We start from the raw sequence: 23,750 nt of genomic DNA, 5'->3' as shown, positions 1-23,750 counted from the left end.
CATCGAGTTGGCCGATGTTTGTTTTCTTGTTCTTTCTTTTCTTTTATCTTTTTATTTTGTTTTCTGCATACACAATATATGATTACGAAATGAAATAATAAATATGAAGAAAGAGAGGAAAAAAGGTAATAAGAAGAAGACAGTAAAAGAAATAAAAAGATCAGAAATTTTGTAAGTACAAATAATTTTTTATAATCTAAAACTGGTTTCAAAACCTGTTTCGATCGACTAGAAGGATTAATAGAATAAAAGTAAAACCGATGAACGATGAAGCAAAATAAATTTTTATATTAAAAGGATAAAATTATTGTTTTTTCTTCTTTCTTTTATCGTCAAATTTTTAACCCAATTTTTTATCATTCATCACTATTCAGAAAAAAAAAAATACGATGTAGTACGCTCCGATAAAAGAAAGTATTGGAAAATTGGCTACTAAATGAATATATTTTTAATGAATAAATAAAAAAATATTACTCAGTCATTTACTTAAATATTGAATACTAAATAATGTTTCAGCTATCCAAAATTTTACTTCTTTTTTAATGAAAAATATAAACTATTGAAAATTTCGACATAACTTATTGGCCAATGCAATACATAATTAATCATTATTTATTGCGTCAGTATATTTAAATAAATGATCAATATTTATGATGACATATATAATCAATACATAATATAAATGATGCAATTTGGACGTGTAATCCTTACATCTAATTATTTATACTTAATCAAAATATTCATATATATTAACAATGCATTTTATAAAATGCTTATCATTAATTAATTATAATACCGACCGAATAAATAAAAATTATATAAATTACAAAAAAGAAAGGAAAAGAAGAAGAGGAAGAGGAAGAAGAGAGGAAAGAGAGAAAAAAGGAAAGAAAAAAGAAAAAAAAAGAAAAAAAAAAGAAAGAAAGAGGCCATCGCGAATATCCATTCGCATAGTGTCCTAGAATCTCTCTTTATGTTATTTTAATTATAATTATTCTTTCCTACCATCTTTCTTCCTGTTCGAACTTTTCTTTACTTTTCTGTAAGTGCGTTTGGAAAAAAAAAGAAAGAAAAGAAAAAAAAAGAAAAAAGAAAAAAGATCGTTGTACGTTCACTCTCTCCTCGAGAGATCTCATGACTTTAATCTATGAGAAAGTCGAAAGAGAAAGAGAGAGAAAGAGAAAGATAGAGGAATAAACTTAATCTCCTCTCTCTTTCTCTCTCTCCTATATAAGAGCAAATATTATGGCGTTTCTTTTTACGTTGTTACAAATAAATATCGAAAGCAATCGTTAAACAAAGCTTAAACTTGAACTATAACTTTCGTTTATGTATATATAATATATATATATATATATATATATATATATATATATATATAGCTATACATTTGATCGATAGATATATGTAAATAAGAGAAAAAGTTTAGTTATCTTATAGGAAGGTAAAAACGGTGAAAGTTATTAACTATCTCGTTCGTAATTTAATATAATTTCAAAACTAATTGTAAATGAGCATAATTTCGAATATGCAGCAATATAATTCGTAATTATAATCGTTATTATTATTATTATTATAGAGATAATTCATCAATAATCATAGTTCACATTAGTAATACATTGCGTTTTGTATTAATAAGTTAAAGCGGATATGTACTTCCTTTTACGTGTAAAATGTTAATATTCATTGTTTTTTTTTTGTATTCCTCTTTTTCTTTGATTTCTATTGTTTTTCATTCTCCGGTATTATAATTTTCACTTAATAATATAATACATATCGATGTGCAATATTATTTTGTAAAACGCAAGTTCAAAGTTTATCATTTAAATCGATTGGAAAAAAACATTAAATGATTTTCTTTTTGCTTTTCAATATTAATAACAATTGGAGAAACAGAAAGAGAAAAGAAAAAGAAAGAAAGGAATGAAAGAAAGAAAAATAATAGAGAAAAATAAAATTGTTAATATAGAAATATATAATTGGAACCACTATTTTATTTGTTGCAACTCCGTACTAGAGACATCCGCGTTATCAGAGACTATATTTAATATTGTAAAATCGTTTTAGTTAACTTTAATGATACACGAACTGAAGACTCAATAGATCCTTCTTTTTTTTAACAACTATATATGACTTTAACAACTATATAATGACGGCTGTTAGATCAGACACAATCACGTGATTTATTGAAAAGGAACGTACCAAGAAGAACGATCAGGTCTCTTTTTAAAAGGCAAACGAGCTCCAATAAAAAAAAGAAAAAGAAACAAAGAGAAAAAAAACAAACAAACAAATAAATAAATAAAAATACAGAACTGAAATAAACTATTGAAATGAAAATTCGATCAACAAACACGGCGATAAAAAATAGAAAATGAGAAAAAACAGAAGAACAAGAATTAAATCCTTCTAAACAACAAATACGCTATAATCCTATTCAAATTTCGTACTCGATGAGATAAAAACAAAACTATTAATTTAAAGCGACAGGATTTTTAAGTGGAAAATAATCGTTTTATGGCGAAATAAAAGAATATATAAATAAATTTATCTTAACGTACCTTAACGAAAGAGAAAAAATATATATATACACTACACACACATATATACATATACATATACATATACATATATATATATATATGTGTACGTCTATTAAAAATTGTGAAACTTGTACGTTGATAGAAAACTCGCTCACTGGTATAATAAATCAGCACATTTTCGATCTACTCCCTTTCTCTCCCTTTCTCTCCCCCTCTCTCTCTCTCTCTCTCTCTCTCTCTCTTTCTCTCTCCCTTTTAGACGAAGACGTCCGAAAGAGTCCTCCTCCTATGCGGTACCGATCGCGTCGTGCTCGGCACTGAGACTGAATCGACGCGAGAGAAAAGCGCGAAGCCTCGCGAACGATCATCGACCAATGAACACAAGCAAACGGAAGGGCAACGCGTGCGAGGTTACTTTCGGAATCATTCCGACGAACCATTTCGTTTTTTTCTCTTTCCCTCTCTACCTCGACCTCACTCTCTTCCTTACTCTCTTCCTCCTTCTCTCTTTATCTCTCTCTCTCTCTCTCTCTATTTCTCTTTATCTTCGATCGCGAAAAAAGGTTTGAAAAAATATTTAAAATATAATATATTCCTTTTTCTGTTTCTCTCTTTTGTTCTTACTCTCTTCTTTGCTCGAATTTATTTTTGATAAATTAAAAAGAAATGTTTACTCGTTTCTGTTGTGCGTGTGCGTATAGATAACGTGTAGGTCGATTATAAAAGATTTTTCTTACTTTGTTTCTTTCTTCTTCTTCTTTTTTTTTATGAAAGAAAAATCTATTCTCCTTTTTGACGTTAGTACATACGATATATGTTTATATAAGAGAGATAATCGAGAAATATGTATTCTTATTGTATTATATTATTCATTTGTTCTTTATAATTATGGTATATATATATATATATATATATATATATATATTATATAATATTCTATGTATATAGAATATCGAATACAAAATTTGTCGATTATCTATTTCGAAACGAAGAAAAAGAAGAAAAAAAAAGGAGGGATTGAATTTTTTCTTATATCAGATAAACAAGAAAGTTCGTGTATAATTTATCTCCATTGGTTTAATACGTCACGAACATGCTTGGTCAGTTGATAATTGTAAATTATATAGTACACATCACGTACGTATCATTATTATCAAGTCGAAAAACAAAAAATTAACGCTCCTCCTCATTTTATTTCACGCTTTATTACGAATCTTTCGCGAATCTTTATTTTCTTTTTTATCATTTAATAGTATTTCGTACCATTCTCTTTTCTAATATTTAAAATGAGTATCTTCTCCTAAAGAAAGACGCGTTTGTTTTGCCCGTCCTACACTTTCACCGCACTGCACCTCTCACACCCCGAAAGAATGAGAAAGAAACAGACAGAGAAGGAAACAAATAGAGAAGGAGAGAGAAAGAGAGAGAAAGAAAGAGAAAGAGAAAGAGAGAGAGAGAGAGAGAGAGAGAGAGAGAGAAATTTCGATCTTTCCGAGATCGTGAAAGCGGGCCGCGCACCGCTTTCGCGTCGACCGATCTATAGATCCTACTTTAACATTACATTATTTTTTTCTTTTTCCTTTACTTTTTTCATTTTCGTCGTTAATTCGATTCTTTATCTCTTTTTCCTTTTCTTTCTATTTATTATTCTCAGGTGATTCACATAAAGTCTTCAGAGTCATATCATCAGATGTGGACTTTATTTATATAAAGGGCTAATAATGCTAAAATGTACACAAGATAAGTTATTCAAAATGTTCGTCGTGTTCTTTTGCTTCCGTTATCTTTTTTCTTTTTTATTATTATTATTATTTTGTTTTTGTTGTTCTTTTTCCCTTATTTTCCGTTTGTTGCTGTTTGTTGTTTCCTTATACGACATCAATTATTATTAATTAATTACGCACGAATAATTTCTCTTTTTTTTTTTTCTTATTTTTTTTATGTGTTTTTTTCTCTTTGCTCCTAATAGACGCTTGAACGATAACGATAGATTAATCGGGAGAATAAAAGAGGAGACAGGGATGAAGAAGGAGCAGAAAGAGGTAGCAGGAGGAGGGGGTGGTGGAGCAGAAGGAGGAGGAGGAAAAGGAGAAGGAGATCTTGTCAAAATTTATTGGTGAGTCGGATTTATATCGCTTTTTTCTTTTTTTTTTTTGGTATTTTTTTTCACTTTACTCTTTGTCTCGTTTCCCTTCTTCACAGATTACTCTTCAATCGTCATCGTCATCGTCATCGTCATCGTCATTATCATTATCATTATCGTTATCATCATCGTCATCATCATTCATTCGCTCTTACTTGCAAATAAATTACAGAAAAAAGAAGTCAATACATTTTCGTTAATTAATCGAGAATATCTTGTTCGAAATGATCCGACCGGGCGCTTTTACAGAATGCGATATTGTTTTCGTTTTTTTTTTTTTCTTTTTCTCTTATTTCATTCATCTTTATTTTTCCGCCATTTTGGTTTAGACCAGTTTACGACACCGGTAAAAATTTATCGGTATTTACTTTTTTCTTTCGTTTCTTTTCCTAAATAGATCGCATCGTGAGAGAAAGTAAAGGGTAAAGGTACATACACGTAAAGAGATTTCTTTTTTTTTTGTTTGTTTCTCTTATCTTCTAAACACGTGATATCATCCTTTGACTCCAAAATCCCCGCTTTGGAATTAGGGCGAAAAGCTTATTTAGAAGCTGAAACGCTGCTTAACATCGCTTAGAAAAAAAAATATTTATATATATATATATATATACACATATATATATGTATATATGAATATACACATACATATATATATATATGCATATATATATATTTAAAGAAAATAGTGCACTCGTATTGTGTGGTATCCTTCGTATTTAACGTATACTAAACGTATGTATTGTATGTACGTGTGTATGTATGTATGTACGTACTACCGCATCGCAATTTAACGCATTCATGCAGTCTCGCAAGTAATACAAGTTAAGTTTCAAAAAGTTAATACTCCGATCTCAGCTTCTCAACCACAATAGTTATAATAGGCGATAAAATTCTTATTAAAAGATTTACGACGATTTTTCGATCCTCCTAACTAGTCTCGTTGACTCTGATCTCGTAATACATATATCGTTATTGTGGATTAAAGAAGATTAGAGATTAGAAGTAATAATTAGCAAAGTTGCCGCACAAAACGGGGGAAAAAACTCGCACGCAAAATTAATAAGTATAATAATAATAATAATAATAATAATAATAATAATAATAATAATAATAATAATAATAATAATAATAATAATAATATAATAATAATAATAATAATAATATATATATTAACATGAGTATAACGACGTTGCATATCAACGGCCGGCAAATTCATGATTTCGCAGATATATAGATATATATATATGTTTGTATTATATACACATATATATATGTATATTGTAAATAATACTACGAACGACAAAATTTTTATTTTTCCTAGAGGAAATCTTCCCCCATTTACATTTCTGTGGCAATCGCATTTATCTTTTTCTCTCTCTGTCGTTCCTTTTTACTGAAATATTTATATAATCTACTTTTCTTAAAGGTGATTGATGAGGAAACTTCAAACGGACAGAACTCGGACCGATCTTTTTTTACTTATCGTTTACCAACGAACAACATCGATGACTATAATTTCCATACTTGTGTATTTATTTGTATTTGTTTATTTATTCATTCATATATTTATTCATTAACTTATTCATCCTTTTTTAATTATTCAAGCCAAACAGCCCGGCAAAATTATGTAAAAATGACTGCCATCTCGTTGGTACCAAATTGATATTACTAAAGTAAAAAGATCACAAATCATTTGTAGAAATAAAAATAAAATTTGATTGACCTAACGTCGAAAAAAAAAGAAAAAGAATTTATGTATTATAATTTTGAGTTTGAATTTTGAATTGACAATTTACAAAGAAAGACAATCACTCAACTTCCGCTTGCAAATATTTTTACGATATACTTGCGACGATAAAACTATACCTACGCGCCAGTAACAGGAACAAAAGAAATGCCGTAATGAAGTTATAATTTCATTTAATAATTACGAGTTACTCGTAGAATTTGTCAGACGAGGTAAGGAATTTTAATAATTGAACAAAACGTATGGGTATAGTTTCATTAGTATTTATATATAGCCCAGTCTTACAAAAAAGTGACCGTATCATTCCAGGGGACGGGCAAACATTGCTCACTTGCGTTTTTTTAAACTAACAATCGGTGTGCTGTCAGTTCGAAGGTTTGTTTGTTTGTATTTTTTTCATTTCCATTTCACTGAGAAAGTAGGTATATAATATTACAGTTATCCATATATAAGCACAATATAATTAAAAATTAAACTATTCAATTGAAATACAAATCCTACTTTCACTCTCCTATGTTATTTTTTCTTTTACTTCCATATGTTCTTTTTTCCCTTTTTTATTTATGAAAATCAAAGCGGACATGTTTGTTGGTAAATTTTTTTTTGTCATTTTTTTTTTCCCTTTTTTCCTTTTTTTGTAATCTGAATTATGTATATAATGTTGTGTGTGTTCGTGTACGTGTGTGTATATGTGTATATGTGTGTGTATGTGTGACCACCTTTAAAATTGCCTTGATTGCCATCGTGGCAACGTCTTAGTATTCGCGGGCCACCCAGGGCGAAGGGAAACTCCACAGTTCGTCGACGCTTGCCTGAGAGGATTCTTCGGGCCTGAGTCGCGGCTTAAGTTTAAAAGTAGACGAGCCATAACTAATTTCAATCTGTGCTGATGCATAAGTGGCAATAGGCTGGGGCTGCTTGTTGGTGGCGTTCGGATGTTGAGGTCAACGGAGATTGGCGCATCACATGGCATACTTGCGCGTCCATTCGCGTGCCAATTCATTGTATTTCTCCCTGTCAGTTTTGTATATCCTTGCTATCTCTGGTACTAATGGATCGTCTGGATTTGGATCGCAGAGCAAAGAACATATTGAGAGTAACACTGAAATCAGCCGCAAAGTTTGCACCCTCATTATTTTCATCTATGTAAATCCACGTGGGAAATATTGAGAAAAGTATATTTCGCTGATTCAACTTGTTAACTCGCGTAGAAGATTAATGATACAAAAAGGTATTGTAAAATTGTTTCATTATCGACATGTTGCTTTTTTGAAAAAAAAAAATTTAATTACATTAGGAGATATCCGCTTAAAGGAAGTTAAATAATACGTACCCTTTGATATAGTAAGTGCTGGTGACCATTGCGATCTTAATATATCCAAACAAATACTTCCGTTACTGTTGATATTAGGATGATAAATTCTAGTCGTGAAAGCAACCTATAATAATCGTCTATTTAATTACTTCCATTTTAAGTGAGATTACGCGATATAAAAATCAAAAACATGATCTTGGGATATGGTCTACGTACCTTAGGTGGTTTAAATGGGTAGTCTGTGGGAAAGTGAATTGTTAGGAAAAATACGCCTCCTTGATACGGACTGTCAGGCTGGAAAATATTGCACTTTTTGACTATTGTAACAAAAGGATTTGATTCTTATAGATGGCATATTTACTTTGAGGAAAATGAGCTTGGATTTTTTATAACATAAATACAATATTAGTAGAAAAAGAGATATAATCAGTTTAGATAGAAAATATAAATAAAATATGACACTTACTGGTCCCATAATAGTTGCCTGCCAGTGGAATACTAAAACAAGTGCATATATTATAAATATCTATAGCTATTGTACGTATCAAGCATGAATCTACATGTATCATACTATAGAAAAGTTTCTAAGTATCCATATTATTTTAACATTATAAAATATCACGGTTGTAATGAGTATGTATCTAACCTAATAATACTTTAATGACACAAATGCAAATCATGATGATGACTCAACAACATTAGAATATAAAAACTTACGATCATCTCCAACGGGGCCTGCAGAACATTGCGCGGGTGGATCTCTTCCAAGGTCCTGAAGTTCCTAAAATCCAATAAAAATCGTATAAACGAGAATCTATCAAAAGTAATTTTTTCAAATTGTATTATAAAAATTAATTTAATATTTTATCGATGGTCAATAAAAACTTATGATGTGTGATGATATCTCATATATCTATATGAGTTGCTTTATTTTTAGAGCATACTTTTTTCTTTTACTTATTTAATGTTAGACCTGCCATCTATTCTACATTAAATCATTATTTTTAACCTTTGTAACGTACGAGTGTTGGCTCACATATTCCAGAATATTTTTTTTCATACAATATTGCATGCAAAGTATATATCACAAAAATCTTACGCATGAATTAATTAAGATATGATACTTGGCTTGATTATCATTGAACTTTTATTACCTTTTATAAAACCCCTTTACTAAAGAGAACTTATAAAGTTTCAATGTCAGTTTTATATCTGGTATACAAAGGTCAATTAAAACTTTTACGTTAGACACGAGAATAACTTTTAAACGATTGGCTCCGAATCGATATCGATTCATGGAACGTATCGACAGAAACGAAGAGTAAAAAGATTTAAGTATGACTATGAACTCTCCGATATGTTTCTTTTCTTTGTTATCGTAGTTATTCGAGACTTTGATATTGATTTCAATAGGTAGTTCTATTGTGACAAAGCAATGAATACAAAACAATTAAGTAGAGATGGATGCTCCTACAATACATCATAAAGATTAGAACTTCTCCAGGAAAGGAAGCAGAGCATTAAGGATAAAACGTTAAGGAAGATAGAATCCTGAAACACAAGATGTCCACAAAGGCACTAACGATATTTCAGTAATGAATGTGAATATCTATAGCTACATTTGTGTACGTATATATATATATATATACATATATATACATATATATATACATATATACATATATATATAGATATAGATATATATATGCATGTACATGTACATATTATATACATATATATATATGTACATATGTATATATATACACGTATATATACATGTAAATGCAAGTAACACACGATTTTACGTTACTTCCGGCAATTTATCAGAAAGCCACCGAAAATTTTTCGAAATTCACTGTCACCTCCAGTCAAGTCCACTGGCACAAAAAGTGGCACTGTGCCGCGTGCGCGACTAGTTCCCATCGATATAAAAACCCATATAAAATCGTGCTTGCTCGAGGCACTCGTCGTAGGAATGGAAAAGAACAAAAAAGAGAAAAAAAAGGATGATAAAAGCCAAGAGAATTTTTCAATGCTGTGGCTCACATTGCTTCACTGCAAAATCGTTAAGGGCGTTCAACCGTGTTCGACACACACCACACCGATGCTACGATAATAGAAAACGCGTTAACTTCTATCACGTATTCGTTCACGTACCTTATTAATTCGTTTTAAAGCCATTTGAAGAACTGTGTGTTGATATTAACTGGCCGAAAAAACCAGAGAGAGAACGATACCCGCTAGCCGAAGATCTTTGATTAGGGATTGCAAGATGGCTGCCTTCTAAACGTAGTCTTACTACGTTAATCAGTCAGAGCTTCGCGATCCTTTCCGTGCGATATCTCGGCCCGACACCTCTCGAAACTTCCTTCAGCTGACTGATTCCGGAATACCCAACGTCCGAATGAATTTACATAACGGTTATCTCGATCGACGAGAGATTTTGTGCATGGTCGTCGAGCGTTTAATTTTGAAATCGAGTCCGAAGCACACCACGGATTTCCTTTTATCGGCAACTAGTAGAATTTTTCGCGTTATACGAGCATCCGCCGACAGATGGCGTCGACACTCTCGCACACTCGCAACGAATCCTCCTCTTCCTCCTTCTCCTCTTCCTCCACAACCTCCTCCTCCTCCTCCTCCTCCGCCACCTCTTTCTTCCCCTCCTCCTCGTCATCGTCGTTCTCCTTCTGTTCCTCCTCCTACTCCTCCTCCTCGTTCTATTCATCGTCCTCGTTCGCCATTTTGTCCTCCTCCTCTTCCATCTCGTCAGGAAGCTTCAACCGACCCTGACGCAAGCGCTTCTCTCTCTCTTTCTCTCTGTCTCTCTATCTCTATCTCTATCTCTATCTTTCTCACTATCTATCTCTCTTTCTCTCTCTCTCACACGCTAGACGATATAGTACCGTTCCGTGTGTCTCGATCCGCACCGACGGCATTCGTGCTTTCCCCAAAGCGCGTCATCGTCATTACCCTTTGAGCGTGAATCACGCATTAAGATCGATTCACACTCGGCGAGCAAGTAACTCAGACCTACTCGTAAAAATTTATAAACCTACGTAAATACATACGTCTATGCCTTTTCCAGCTCCTATTGAAATACGACGTTGCGTCGTAAAATATAGATGTGTACATGATAGAAGGGGGGGGGGGGGAGAGAGAGAGAGAGAGTGTGTGTGTGCAGAAAATAAATCAACAATGAGAATTATATTATCCAGCTGCGTTCGCATCGAACGTTCGATGTTCCTTGGAAACAAACGAGACGTAGCGTAACATCGTTTGAAGGAGATACCATTAGAGGTAGGGTTAAGATTGAACGAGACATTTTATATTCTGTTAATACGTATATATACGTATTTATATACGTAACAACACGTACAAAATCGAAAGAGAAAAGGTGTCGACCGTTTGTCGAGGAAAATGGCGACGTAAAATTACGAATAAAATAAAATGGAGAAAGCGACGTCGGTAAGAGTGAAACAATTGGGTTGCGAATGTTGGAAAAATAAGATCCCTCAATACAAGAGGAAACAACGTGATCGTTGCAAGAGAAAAAGACAGACTTTGGTGTTTAACGTAAACGCGGACGATGAGATATGGCACGAACCGTATATGCAACGACTTCAAAAAGAATTCTCAGACGTTTCGATCCTTTGCGACTCGAAGATCGAGTTACCATGGAAGGACATCGCGTTACCGACTGTGGTAAGAAAAATTCGTACGGATAACTCGGTCGATCACGGAAGTCAAGACGCGGAAAATGGCGAGGTCGATTTGGACGAAGCGGAGAAAAAGGAATCGAACGGGTTTATGACGTTACCGTGGCACAAATTATTGATCACCAACGTTGTTACACCGACGAAAGAGACCGTTCCAGCATGCTGCGATTCGAGCGTCGAAATACCATGGGAAGATCTTGCTTTGGACAAACCGGTCAATATCCGTGTCCCACCTACGGACGAAAAAGATTCATGCGTTCCCGACGACCTCGAGATACCGTGGCAGGACATTCTCGTACCTCAGAATATCGTGATCGAGGTGCCAAAGAAAATTTGTACTATGAACGCAAGAAAACAGAAAAAATAGATGATCGATCGGTCCTTTCTAAAAAAACTTCACGAAATCTTTTCTTTTTTTTTTCTTCTTCTTCTTCTTCTTTTTCCATTCGCTCATGCAGAATGATTTTAATTCTAATCGAAAATTTCGATACGCGCGATGAATATGTCGAGAATGAAATTAATTTGTACGAATACCATAGCAATAGAATTTTATGAAATATATGGATATCATTAAAAAAGAAAAAGAGAAAAGGAAAAAGAAAAAGGATAGTCGAACGTGCATACTACATTCAATGTTATTTTGTTGTTCGAACGTTATAAATTTGCAGAACGAAGAAAGAGTACCTCTTCGAACGTTTCAAATTTGCCGCCAATCCGACTCGGTCGAGCGCTCGTGAGTTTTAATTCGAGTCCGAGTCGAAGTGGCGTGTTAGTACCGTTTGTCGACGCACGGTGGCGCTGACGTAGCAGCGCCACTCGGCGACGGTAGAGGCATAGTACTCGCGAGTGGCGGCAGTTGGCAGTCACCAGTGGAACCGCACGGTGGTGTTCTTGTGTAAGCGGCTACGCGTAAGAGTTTGGGGGAAAAATGGCGTAGTTAAGGGTACAAAGTAAATGCCGCGATCGTATCTTCGTACGTTAACCTGCGCCTGATATTCGTACGATCGGTTAAGGTTACGTGTATTCTTATTAGAATCGATATTCAATCGGTAGTTGAGTGTAAACGAAAATAATATCGTTATATTTCTAAGGTCTAAAAATCTTAGATAGACGAGAGAGAGAGAGAGAGAGAGAGAGCAGCGTATGTAACATAGCGCGTAAGTAAGTAGAGGTGTCGTCTTCGTGCCGATGGTGATATTGTGACTCTTCCAGCGTTCTTTTGACAACGAGTTTCTTTTCTCAACGGGAAAGTTGTAACAATATCACGTATATCGTGATCGTCAGGATATCGAAATATTTCCAAGGATACACAGTTAACGTCAGTATGGGGAGGTGGACATTTTCATCGAAGAAAATAGGATTATCGAGCTCGTGACAGCTCGACGAAGTGCTGTTGCCGCTACCACTGCCGTTGCTGCTGCTGCTGCTGCTGCTGCTGCTGCGAGCTGATTCGCGAGCGTTCGAAGATGGTGCCAGTGTCGTTTTGACACTTGCCCAAAGGATCCGTCAGCTGGATTTTAAGAGAAGAGGAACGAACTAAACTAAACTAAAACTAAACACAGTACATACATCTATATTATATATATATATGTGTGTATATATATATATATATATACAACAGCTCGCTGTATTCATCGAGTATTAGCAGTTTTATTATGAGCAGAGAATTTTACGTTCCTTGTACACCATACGCTTATCAGGTAAGATCCCAACTTTAATTAATTTTTTATTAATACGTCTCTTATCGAAATCTCAATCGTTATCGTTCTTTTCGATGCTTTACGAAGTTAACTCCCAAACTCTCCCTCCCTCTTCTCTCCCCTCTCTACATCCCTTTTCTCTTTAACGTTCCTCCTTTCTCATCACGTTAATTCGTAAAACGATCTCGTTGCGTATTATATTTCATTCTCATTTCGATTGAACTCGATAGAACATACATAGAAAAGTATATACATATATACATATATATATACGTATATAAATCGTAAGATTTTCGTCGTCTTTTTCATCTTCGTCGTTGTCGTCGTAGTTGCGTACGTCGATAATACTATTTTTCTTTTAGATTTAGAATATCTTCAAAATAATCTCGGAGATAAAAACGAGTAATATTGCTTGTGTATTTAGTTGTGTATATTTACGACGTCGAGAGTACGAAACCTTGAAACGATGTACGTACAATACGTATAGACACGTATGAAGAAACAGAGACAGAGATATATAGAAAGAAAGAGACAGAGCGAGAGAAAGAAAGAAAGAGAGAGAGAGAGAGAGAGAGAGAGAGAGAGAGAGAGAGAGAGAGAGAGAGAGACAGACAATTTCTCGAGGGGTGGACAAAACGTTCTCTCTTTCTCTCTTTCGCACATACACATGTGAGAGACACGTACACATATATATACTTATTTGTAATTCGTTATCATCGTTACGAAATGAGAAAGGGAAGCGAGTACAGAGTGAAGTAATACGACGATCTCTCTTGTCTCACTATCGATTATTTATATATATATATATATATATATATATATATATATATATATATATTATACACACATATATACATTCACACATATACACACATATAAATCTAATATAATAAACGAAACACGTTTAGTTATATCGAAATCAACGATAAAAGGGAGTCCGAGAAAAATTGTCATCCTTTATCTTTTTTTTATTTCTATCTCTCTCTCTCTCTCTCTCCCTCCTTCTCTCTTTTTCTTTCTCTTTTTCTTCACTCCCCCTCCTCCTCTCCCTCCTCTTCATGAAGAACTTTGGTGTTTAGAAATGAGCGTAGACGATGATGATTCAGAAATTGGCGAAAAGGACGAAAAGAAAGAGAGAAGAAGGGACCAAGAGAATAATACAGAAATAATCGAAAAACAAAATGTTTCTTCCTCTATCGATAACGTCATTTCTGATCATTCTCATCGTAACGAGGACGCGGCACGATCCGTAACGACTATCATTAGTGAGAAGGTGAGCTCTCTCTTTCTCTATCTCTATCTCTATTTCTATCTCTTTCTGTATATCTGTCTATCTATCTATATATCTATTTATCTATCTCTCTCTCTCTCTGTCTCTCTCTCTCTCTCTCCCCTCTCCTCTCTTTTTTCGTGCTCTTCGAATTCGTGGAAAACCAATCGGTATATTTTTGTTCGAGACCTTCACGCTTTCTTAGCATCTTTTAGAGTCGATCCTTCGTGTAACATCATTTCTCGAAGTTGGACACGTACGTGTATTTGTTTTTCTTTTTTTTTCTCTTTTTTTTTTCTTTTTTCTTTTTTAGTAGGAATACGTATGTGTGTGCGTATTTTATTTTATTTTTTTTTAATCCTTGTAAAGTATGCCTTTGAATATTTATTTATTTTTCTTCGATATGTTTTTCTGGACGAAACGTCTCTTTTAATACAAGTTTTCAATTTTGTTAGATTTCGTTTTCTCTTTCGTCCTTTTCGTTCTCGAGTATGCGTCGATAAGGAAGATGTGTCTTCAATTCACTGAACGAGGATAATTTTTTTTCTCGTTTTTGTTTTTTTTTTTGTCCTCAATAAGAATATATATATATATCCTTGTAAATTTTTTGTTGTCGAATATATAATTTTTGGTTATTTTCGATTTCGAATGCACGTCGATAAAAAAAAAAAAAGAAAGAAAGAAAAAAAAAACAGAAAAAAAAGAAAAATATCCTCGGTAGGGAGAGAAGAGAAGAAAATATTTTTCCGGATAAAATATTTTTCATCGATTGAATTTCATGTTGGATTTAATTATATCGTTCCGTTTTTCATTTCGAGTACACGTTCAAGAAGAAAAGAAAGATCGAACGATAGTCATAAAGATTCAAGGGAAACAAATTTTTTCTTGACGGGACATTTATTATTAAAAAATAAAAAAAAAATTTCTCCTTAGATTGAAGTATCCTCTTACTATTTTCGTTTTCGAATACGCGTCGATAAAAAAGGAGGACTCTTCGATAAAGACAACAACGGAGAAAAAGAAATGAAAAAGAAAAAAAATTTTTTGTTTTCTTTTTTTCCACGAATAATTCAACGAATCTTTTGGATATAAATTAATTTTTTTTTATTCTTTTCGTTTTCGAGCACTCGTCGATAAAGAAGAAATCTTTTTAATCGACAGCCATACACACACATACACACACACACACACACACACACACACACACTTTTTTCGTTTTATCGAATTTCTTTCTATCTATCTTTCTTTATCTTTCTTTCTCTCTCCATTTTTTATCTTTATAAAAGATTATTGTGAATTCGAAAAAATGTAATAGATCAGATCAAAGTTGCCAAGGATCAGCAAACATTTCAAAGGTTTATTGAGATCGATAGGCTCGAAGCAACTCAGGGAGAACAGTGATGCAAGAATTATTTATCGAGAGGAAAATTCGTTGAAGAATATTGAAGAACTCGGTGGAACTTCCTTGGATCGTAATACGGAGGAAGTTTCCAACGGTAATTTTCGAGGACGTATATAACTATACGAACACACACACACGTATATACGCATACATCTACAGATATTTGTTATACGTCATCCTTGTTATTTTGTTTTCCCTTTTTTTTTTTTCTTCTTTTCCATTTTTTTTCCGTCCTCGTCATCATGTTTTTCGGATTTATTACGAAACAAAATATTACGTGAAAGAACATAATTACAATTACATATGTGTGTCATATAATTTAATTGATCGAAGTTAGGAGTGAAGGAGAAGGGGAAGGTATTTTTTCAAAGTATATTACATGTTAATAAAGTCGACTCATCGAATAAATCGGGAATGTATAACAAATACGTACGTGTGTGAAAACGATGAGTATGTATTTACGTAGGAATCTCTACAGATTGAACGTATATATATATATATATTTTTTTTTTATTAGCTAATCACGTTTTATAACGTAACAGTATCGTTTATCGTCTATACTGACACGATTTCGACGAATTTTATATATATTTCATATTTCATAGCAAAATGAAAATAATCTTTTCTCGTTAATATCGATGAATCTTTTCGAATAATATTTTCGAGTAATACGAAGATATAAAATGTAAGAATCATAGGAAAATTTGATACGTTAACATTATATCTATCCATCTGTCTATCTATCTGTTTATTTATTTTTTTCTACAATAACATACTATCGTTTAGATGCAATGAATCATTTAATCATGACGTTAAGTACTTATATACGACATTAGCGATGATAAATATCGTTATTTTTGAACCATGTAAATCAGGTTTGCGGTTTTTCGATTTGAAAAAAAGAAATTAAAGAAAAAAGAATAAAAAGAAAATTAGTTTAAAGAGTTAGCAAAAAAGAAAAGAGTAATAATTTAACTAAATTCATTTTTAATTTATTTAAGAATTTATAGCTCAACCTATATAAATAAATATACGTGTACGTACGATTTATAAATACGTTTAACAATGTCGTATATAAGAAATTAATGAGATGAAAAAACAGATATTGCGATGCCATTGTGATTCGATTTAATCTCTCGAGAACGAATATTAAATCTAGCTAGAGAGGGAGAGGATAAAAAAATATTAAAGATCGTCGATGCGTAAAAATGGCGGAGATTTTATTTCATCGATCAAAAGTCTTTGATTCTTATGACTAACGATTTCGCAATCCTCGTAAAAGATACGTTTTACAGATCGTATAAACGTTTAGAGATTAGAGTACCAATCAACAGAGAGAAGTAGGGGTTGGGGTGGAAATTAATGTTCGAAGATATAAACGTTCGAAAGTTCGTATTTTATGTATGACGCGAGGTTTAGGAATATTTTCGATAAATGAAAATAGGACAGAAAAATTAATGACCAATGAAAGCGATGAGTGATAGGAAGGAGATTAAAAAAAAAAGTAAAAAACGATTAAAAAAAAAATTAGTGACATAAAAAAGGGGGAGAGGGAGAGAGGCAGACATAACAATGTCATAATTAATAAAAAAAAAAAAAAATAAAATAAGTTCATCGTATTAAAATTCGCTAATTCGTTTGCTTCGATTTAATTTTTTAAATCTTCGTGTCAGTGGCATCGACCTCGTACGAGAATAATCGAAGAAATGACGAAGATTCCTTCGATCTTTCAACGTCGTCGTCCATGTTCACTATAAACGACGAAGAGCAACAACAAGAAGAAGAACAAGAACAACAACAAGTTGAGGAAGAATCTACTACGTATCCCGACGAGAGAATGGTGTCGTTCGATTATGCGAATATTTCGAGTAGATTAGATCCAGAAAACGATAGACGATTAACCAGGATGGTATCAAATTCGATGAATACCATTGAGATCATTCCGGATTTTAATATGGAGAATAATAGTGGTGGTACAATCATCGTTCAAAATCCGATACAATTTGCTGCAGCCTTGTCCATGCAATATCGGTACTTATTAAATATCTCCGACTTTTTTCTTTTCTCTTTTTATTTCTTTAATATATCCAAAAATAGAAGAAGGTCGATGAAAAGGATATTCGTTGTAAAAAAGAGTATACGATTACGAAATTCATGTCTATCTTCGATTTATTTTTTACGAATCCGAAAGAGATGGACAGACAATCCTGAATTTTATAATCGTGTCTTAACTTACAACAAGTATCCTCGATTTTCTCGATTATTTTTTTTTGGAAATCTATTTTTTACAAGTTAGAGAGAAAGAAAGAGAGAGAGAGAGAGAGAGAGAGAGAGAGAGAGAGAGAGAGAGAGAGACGAATATGAATTTCGTAATAGTGTCCTTTTATAGACTACAAGGAACATTGGAGCCATTAAATGTTGTACCTGGTTTATTCTACAATCAAGAGGAACCACCTTATCAAAATGAGATTTATACCAACGATCATACGAACGAAAGCAGCGTTAATGAATCAAGTACGGCGTACGGGTAAGCGGATGAATTTTGATAAGAGAGAAATAGAGAGAGAGAGAGAGAGAGAGAGAGAGAGAGAGAGAGAGAGAGAGAGAGAGAGAGAGAGAGAGAGAGAAAGCAATAATACGATATCTTCATAGGTCCATCAACACACTTATGCGATATTAAAAAATTGATACCGATCATTAATGTCGTATTCTCTTGTTGTTAATAAGACGGAAAGAGAGATGGAGGATATATAAAAGGCAAAGAGCAAAAAAGATAGAGAGAGAGGGAGAAATAAAGATAGAGAAGGTAGAGAGAGAGAGAGAGAGAGATAGAGATAGATAGATAGATAGAGGAAAAAATTATAGCAGAAGTTCGTAATGCGGTACTGCGGCTGGCTAAGTTCGTTCGCGTGTTAACCGCGGTCTAAAAAATTGCTAACGGTATCACTCTGCTAGGTTTACCAAACGCTGACGACATTTTCTTCGATAGAAACATTCTCTTTTCGATCGTCGACACTTTTCTTTCTAATTAAAAGAAAAAGAAATGTCATTTTCTTGGTAATTATATCGGTCCATTATTAGACTTTTTAAAAATTAATTTTCTATAAATCTTGTGTACTTCGAACTCGATTTTATAGTAATCTCGATCATCATACTCGTACATGTATATTTTCATATATACATTTTATATACATAGAAAATATTCTGAAAATATTGGATAGGTATTTTCTTCTTCTTTTTCTTGTTATTATTATTTTCTTTTTTTTATTATCGTTCACTTCGACATTTTGTTTTGGATCAACAGAGCAACTGAGTGAGGTCAGGTTTTACGAGATGTTACATATTTACAATCTTTTCTTTTCTTTTCTTTTTGTTTTTATGTATACAAATAGCGTACTTAGAATATTCACGATTTCGTGAAGGGTATTTGAAGGATTTGAAATGTCCTCGAACAGAACCCCCTCCTATCTCCTCGCCCTATCTATTTATCTACCCTCGTTGTTTCTCTCGATCGACTTTCATATCTTAGAAATCATTTGGACTGTTACGCAGAAAGCAGAGAGACTTTGATCTCGACGAGAGTTTTTCTTATTTGTCCTATAATATTCGATGTTCGTTCACCTCGTATATATAACAAAGCGTTACAGTATTAGAGTCCATTAGTTTCTTTAGTAGAATGAATATATCGCGAGAAAGAGAGAAAGACTTGGTAGAAAAATAATTTGCTGATAAGTTGTCGGGTACGTCCAGATGTTCGTTTCAATCGTTAAGTATAGAAAAAATGCGTGAATTTATGTGTGTACACATACACACACATATGTTCACATATGTTTGTATATATAAGTGTATACGCGTAAGACTTTCACGAGCATACATCCTGCTCACTGGATCGTACGTAGATCCTATTTGATTACAACTCGTGCTATATCGAGCCGTGGTTACGTCTCTGATCGTGACTCATTCGGCTTTGTACATTTACATTTGCGGCGTGTATGTATGTATATGTTGGTAGTGTAATTCGTAGAGATATGTGTGGCGTGTACTGAACTTGCTTGTAAGTACGTATTTCTATGCTAGTATACATATATCTTTCTCGTATTTTATGTGTATGTATCGTATTTATATATGTGTGTGTGTTAATATATATATATATGTTACCTTATAGGATACACGTAGTCTCGTTCGAGAAAGTACCAACCGGGAAGGTCATCACAAATTGAAGCATTAAATTTAACATGCTAAAGTAAATCGTTTCGGCGCTCGTTCGCTTCGCGGCCATTTTCTTTTCTATTTCTTTATCCTTTAGATTCTCAGTAACATCTATCAGAATATTTCATTATCGAGATCTCTCTCATTTATATCTCCAACAGTAATAACAGCAGTAGCAGTAGTAGTAACAGTAGTAGTAGTAGTAGTAGTAGTAGTAGTAGTAGTAGTACTAGTAATAATAATACTAAATAATAATACAATGTCGATTCAATCGACATAGTTGATATCAGGATGTGGATATTATTCCGAGATCGTTCGAAAAAGGAGAAAACAATAAAGTAAAATAAAATGAGATAAAATAAAATAAAAGGGCAGTACGTATTGGAAAAAAAAAGAAAAAAAAAATGCAAACACACGTACAAGAAAAAAGAAAAGAAACGTAAGAAAAAAGGGTTATGTGAACTTTCACCGTGTGCGTTAGGTACATACTTAGGTATGTATATATACATACATACATACATACGTACATAGAAATTCGAGCAAAAGAGAAATTTCTCTCGTTGAAGCTTAAATACTTTGCGGTTTCCGAGATCTCCGTGATCTCTCTTTTGAAAGATTCTTCCGCATTAAAACGGAACCCTCTCGGTCGGATCTCACCCCCTACCCCTTTCAAATCGTGCCTTTCATAGTCTCGTTATAACTTTGGTTATTCGTTACTGGAGACAGGTGGATCCTGGTACGGAATATGGATTAGGTATATATATATATATATGTATATATATATATTGTGTTTGAGCGTGCTTTCGTTATTGCGACCATGAGCTTAGCTAAAGCTTATCGTTGGCGTGCCGATAGTCTTCGGAAAATCATTCTCATTCGTGTCTTGTTCTCTTCTTCTTCTTCTTCTTCTTCTTCTTCCTACTCCTCTTTTCTCTCTCTCTCTTTTTTGTTCTTTTTCTTCTTTTTTTTTTTTTTATTCTTTTCTTTCCTTCCTTTCCTCAGCAATCAGATAATTACAAGTCCAACTCCGACATAATGGGGTTTAAAACCGCATGAAATCGTACTCGATTGCGGTTAGAAAATCAGGACTGACCGAGTAATTCGTAAAATCGTGCCTGTTTACGTCGTCGTCTTGGAAACTTCGTTTCTGCGAAAAGAGAGGGAAGTATAATCCGATATAAAGTTCTCCGGGTATATTTTTTTTTTCCTCTTTTAAATCCCCCTCCCTTCTTCTCCGCTTTCCATTGTGTTTTCTTTCTTTTCTGATCTTTTCTTTTTTCACGTTATATAAATCTGAAGTAGAGACTATTGAGACTATTGAGACTATTGAAACTATTGAGACTATTTGGACGATTAACTATTACTGATTCAATTGCTATTGATTGAATTTGTAATAATTTTTCGATATCCGATTAGGTGGTTAATACTCTTTAGATGAATAATTAAAATTGTTTTTTCTTTCTTTCTTTTTTGTTTTTTTTTGTTTTTTCTATCTTCTTTGAATTTTTCAAGTTGATAGACATTTTAATAGTCGGAGTAGTTGTAACAAATAAGTTACGTTATATCGTCGGATTTAATGAATTAATTTTGTTCTGTATCGTATTATATCGTACAGAGATATTATTTCATTGTTCGTTGATTCTCTATGATCAGCGTTTTAATTAATGATTTTAATCGATAAAGAAAGAAAGAATGGAAGAAAAATTTCCTTAACAATTGCAACTCGTTAGATTGTAATTGCTGAAATCACTGGTTTATTACGTTATTGAATGAATCTTATGGATTAAATTGGAAGAAAATGTTTCGCAGTCCGTATGGAATACGATTGATATTAAATTCATTACCATCATTCTAATTAGCGAATGAAATTTTCTGATAATTGATACTCAAATTGAAATTGTAATTTTGAAAATAGATGGATTTGTGCGTTTGAAGGATTTAAAGAAAGAAAAAAAAAAAAGGAAAGAAAATATTTTCATAATCGACACCATGAGATTAATATTAGTTATTATAATCGTTCTAATCGTAGAAGAGTATTTCTAATAATAAAAGCTCTCGTTGAATTATCGGTCATGATGTGCTGGTTAACAATTTTAGAAGGGATGATCTCCACTGGCAACGCTCGGTATCGATCGGTTAGAAACACGCTCGTGAACATATACGAACATGTTAGCTATAGTAGTACACATGTTCACACACATACATACAAACACATAAATTGGATACCCACAGGGAAAGAGAACACATGGAGAGCCGTGTTAGAGATGGCACACGCACTTCTACTTTATCGCTTTAGAAAGTAAAAGTAGCAAGAAATATTATTAGACGGATACGAGTTTGCCCTCTTGGTGTCTCTCTCTTTTTTATTTTTTTTTATTTTTCTCTTCCATTTATAGATCGAATAACAAATATAATAATTTTCATTAGGCGTATCAATAAGTTTGATCAGAGAAAGATAGAGAGAATTTTTAATAATGATAATAATTTCAAATTAATCGTAAGATCTCGCAATAATTAAACATTCGCATTGCTCGAGTTAAACTAATTAGAATTTTTAATAATAATAATTACGATCCTAACGTATGATCCTATTTACTTTAAGATTTTTATTAGTTAGAATTGAACGATAGTAGAATTTTTAATAATAATTATATGATCTTATTCATTTTAAGATTTTATAAATAATTCATATGGTTTTGATTCAGGCAATCTGTAGATATTAACATTTTTGAATAATAATAATAATAATAATAATAATTATTATTATTATTATATTATTATTATCATTATTATAACTTTATATGTTCGAAGATCTTAATGATAGAAGAATTTAATTGATTTATATTTATTTAAAGGATTATTCGAGTTTTGTGAAATTAAAATCGGATTTTTTCTCTCTTTTTCTATTTCTCTCTTGTTCTAATCCGATTAACGAGATATTGGATTTTTATTAATGTCAATTTTAACAAGTAGTCTTACTTTTCTGGTATTATCATGGTAAACGGGATCATCTCATTGACAATCTTAGGAGCGAGGTCAGCAGTTTCACGGATACCGAAGAGTTGGAGAGACGCGATCAGGCTACTGGACAGGACGATGAACTACAAATCCTTTCTTATGATCCTAGAATATCTATGATATTACGGAAGCCTCTGTATCGGCAGGATGATGAACCTTCGATATATTAATTCTCGATGATTATTTTATTGTAATTAATCAAACAATAGAATTGGAAGATTTACATCAAATTACAAATATTGTTTTACGCAAATGTCGTATCGTACATAAAAAAAAAATATATATATATCGTATATAAAGATATATATATATTTTTTATTTTATTATTCTCGAATCATTATTTTTTATGATAAGAGATTGTTCATTTAAAAACAGTGGTATGACGACGACGACAATTATGATGATGATGATAATAAAAATTTTCTTTATTACATAGATACATAATAACAATAATAATAAATATATTATTACATTTACTTGTTACTATTCATGTAACAATCATCATCATCATCATCGTGTAATTTTTTTTCAAACGCACTTTTCACTCTTGAGTCATAAAAATTTGAATTAAACATGATTTAAAATAATAATAATAATAATAATAATAATAATTATTATTATTATTATTATTATTATTATTATTATTGTCAATATTATATATAGAAATATTTTTTCTCATATAAG

The 23,750-nt window shown here is 32.5% G+C and overlaps 2 protein-coding genes across 6 annotated transcripts in view; one reads left to right on the top strand and one right to left on the bottom strand.

The window, feature by feature from the left end:
* Positions 1 to 2,561: 2,561 nt before the first annotated feature.
* LOC127067057 (ubiquitin-conjugating enzyme E2-17 kDa) lies at positions 2,562 to 10,279 on the bottom strand. The gene is made up of 6 exons (XM_051001543.1): positions 9,906 to 10,279; positions 8,466 to 8,529; positions 8,215 to 8,246; positions 7,965 to 8,042; positions 7,767 to 7,872; positions 2,562 to 7,535 (listed from the first exon to the last, which is right to left on the bottom strand). The coding sequence occupies exons 1-6, from the start codon at positions 9,927 to 9,929 to the stop codon at positions 7,396 to 7,398; spliced, it is 444 nt and encodes a 147-aa protein (XP_050857500.1). The 5' UTR covers positions 9,930 to 10,279; the 3' UTR covers positions 2,562 to 7,395.
* A 1,585-nt stretch (positions 10,280 to 11,864) lies between these two features.
* The window catches only part of LOC127067048 (kinesin-related protein 3), a 52,398-nt gene continuing 40,512 nt past the window's right edge, over positions 11,865 to 23,750 (top strand). For 3 of the 5 annotated variants that reach the window (XR_007782543.1, XR_007782542.1, XM_051001523.1), the window contains exons 1-2: positions 11,865 to 13,167; positions 14,247 to 14,440. Coding sequence is in view for 3 of the 5 variants with exons in the window: in XM_051001523.1 (XP_050857480.1) it covers positions 14,249 to 14,440 (192 nt within the window). In the remaining 2 variants the exon portion in view is untranslated. The remainder of the gene's footprint in view (positions 13,168 to 14,246; positions 14,441 to 23,750) is intronic. The other 2 variants (XM_051001524.1, XM_051001526.1) reach the window with 2 other exon arrangements.

This window comes from Vespula vulgaris, chromosome 10 (genome assembly GCF_905475345.1).
Source record: "Vespula vulgaris chromosome 10, iyVesVulg1.1, whole genome shotgun sequence".
Taxonomy (NCBI): domain Eukaryota; kingdom Metazoa; phylum Arthropoda; class Insecta; order Hymenoptera; family Vespidae; genus Vespula; species Vespula vulgaris.
Note: the sequence above shows the minus strand (reverse complement) of the source record. Positions and strands in the feature narration are given on the sequence as shown.

Bases quoted from the DNA above. Each gene is read 5' to 3' on its own strand.
- LOC127067057 (XM_051001543.1), bottom strand. From the start codon at position 9,929: ATGGCTTTAAAACGAATTAATAAG. The intron at 7,873-7,964 runs GTACGTAGACCA...CGATTATTATAG, and splicing joins ACCCATTTAAACCACCTAAG to GTTGCTTTCACGACTAGAAT. The intron at 7,536-7,766 runs GTACGTATTATT...GGCTGATTTCAG, and splicing joins AGCACTTACTATATCAAAGG to TGTTACTCTCAATATGTTCT.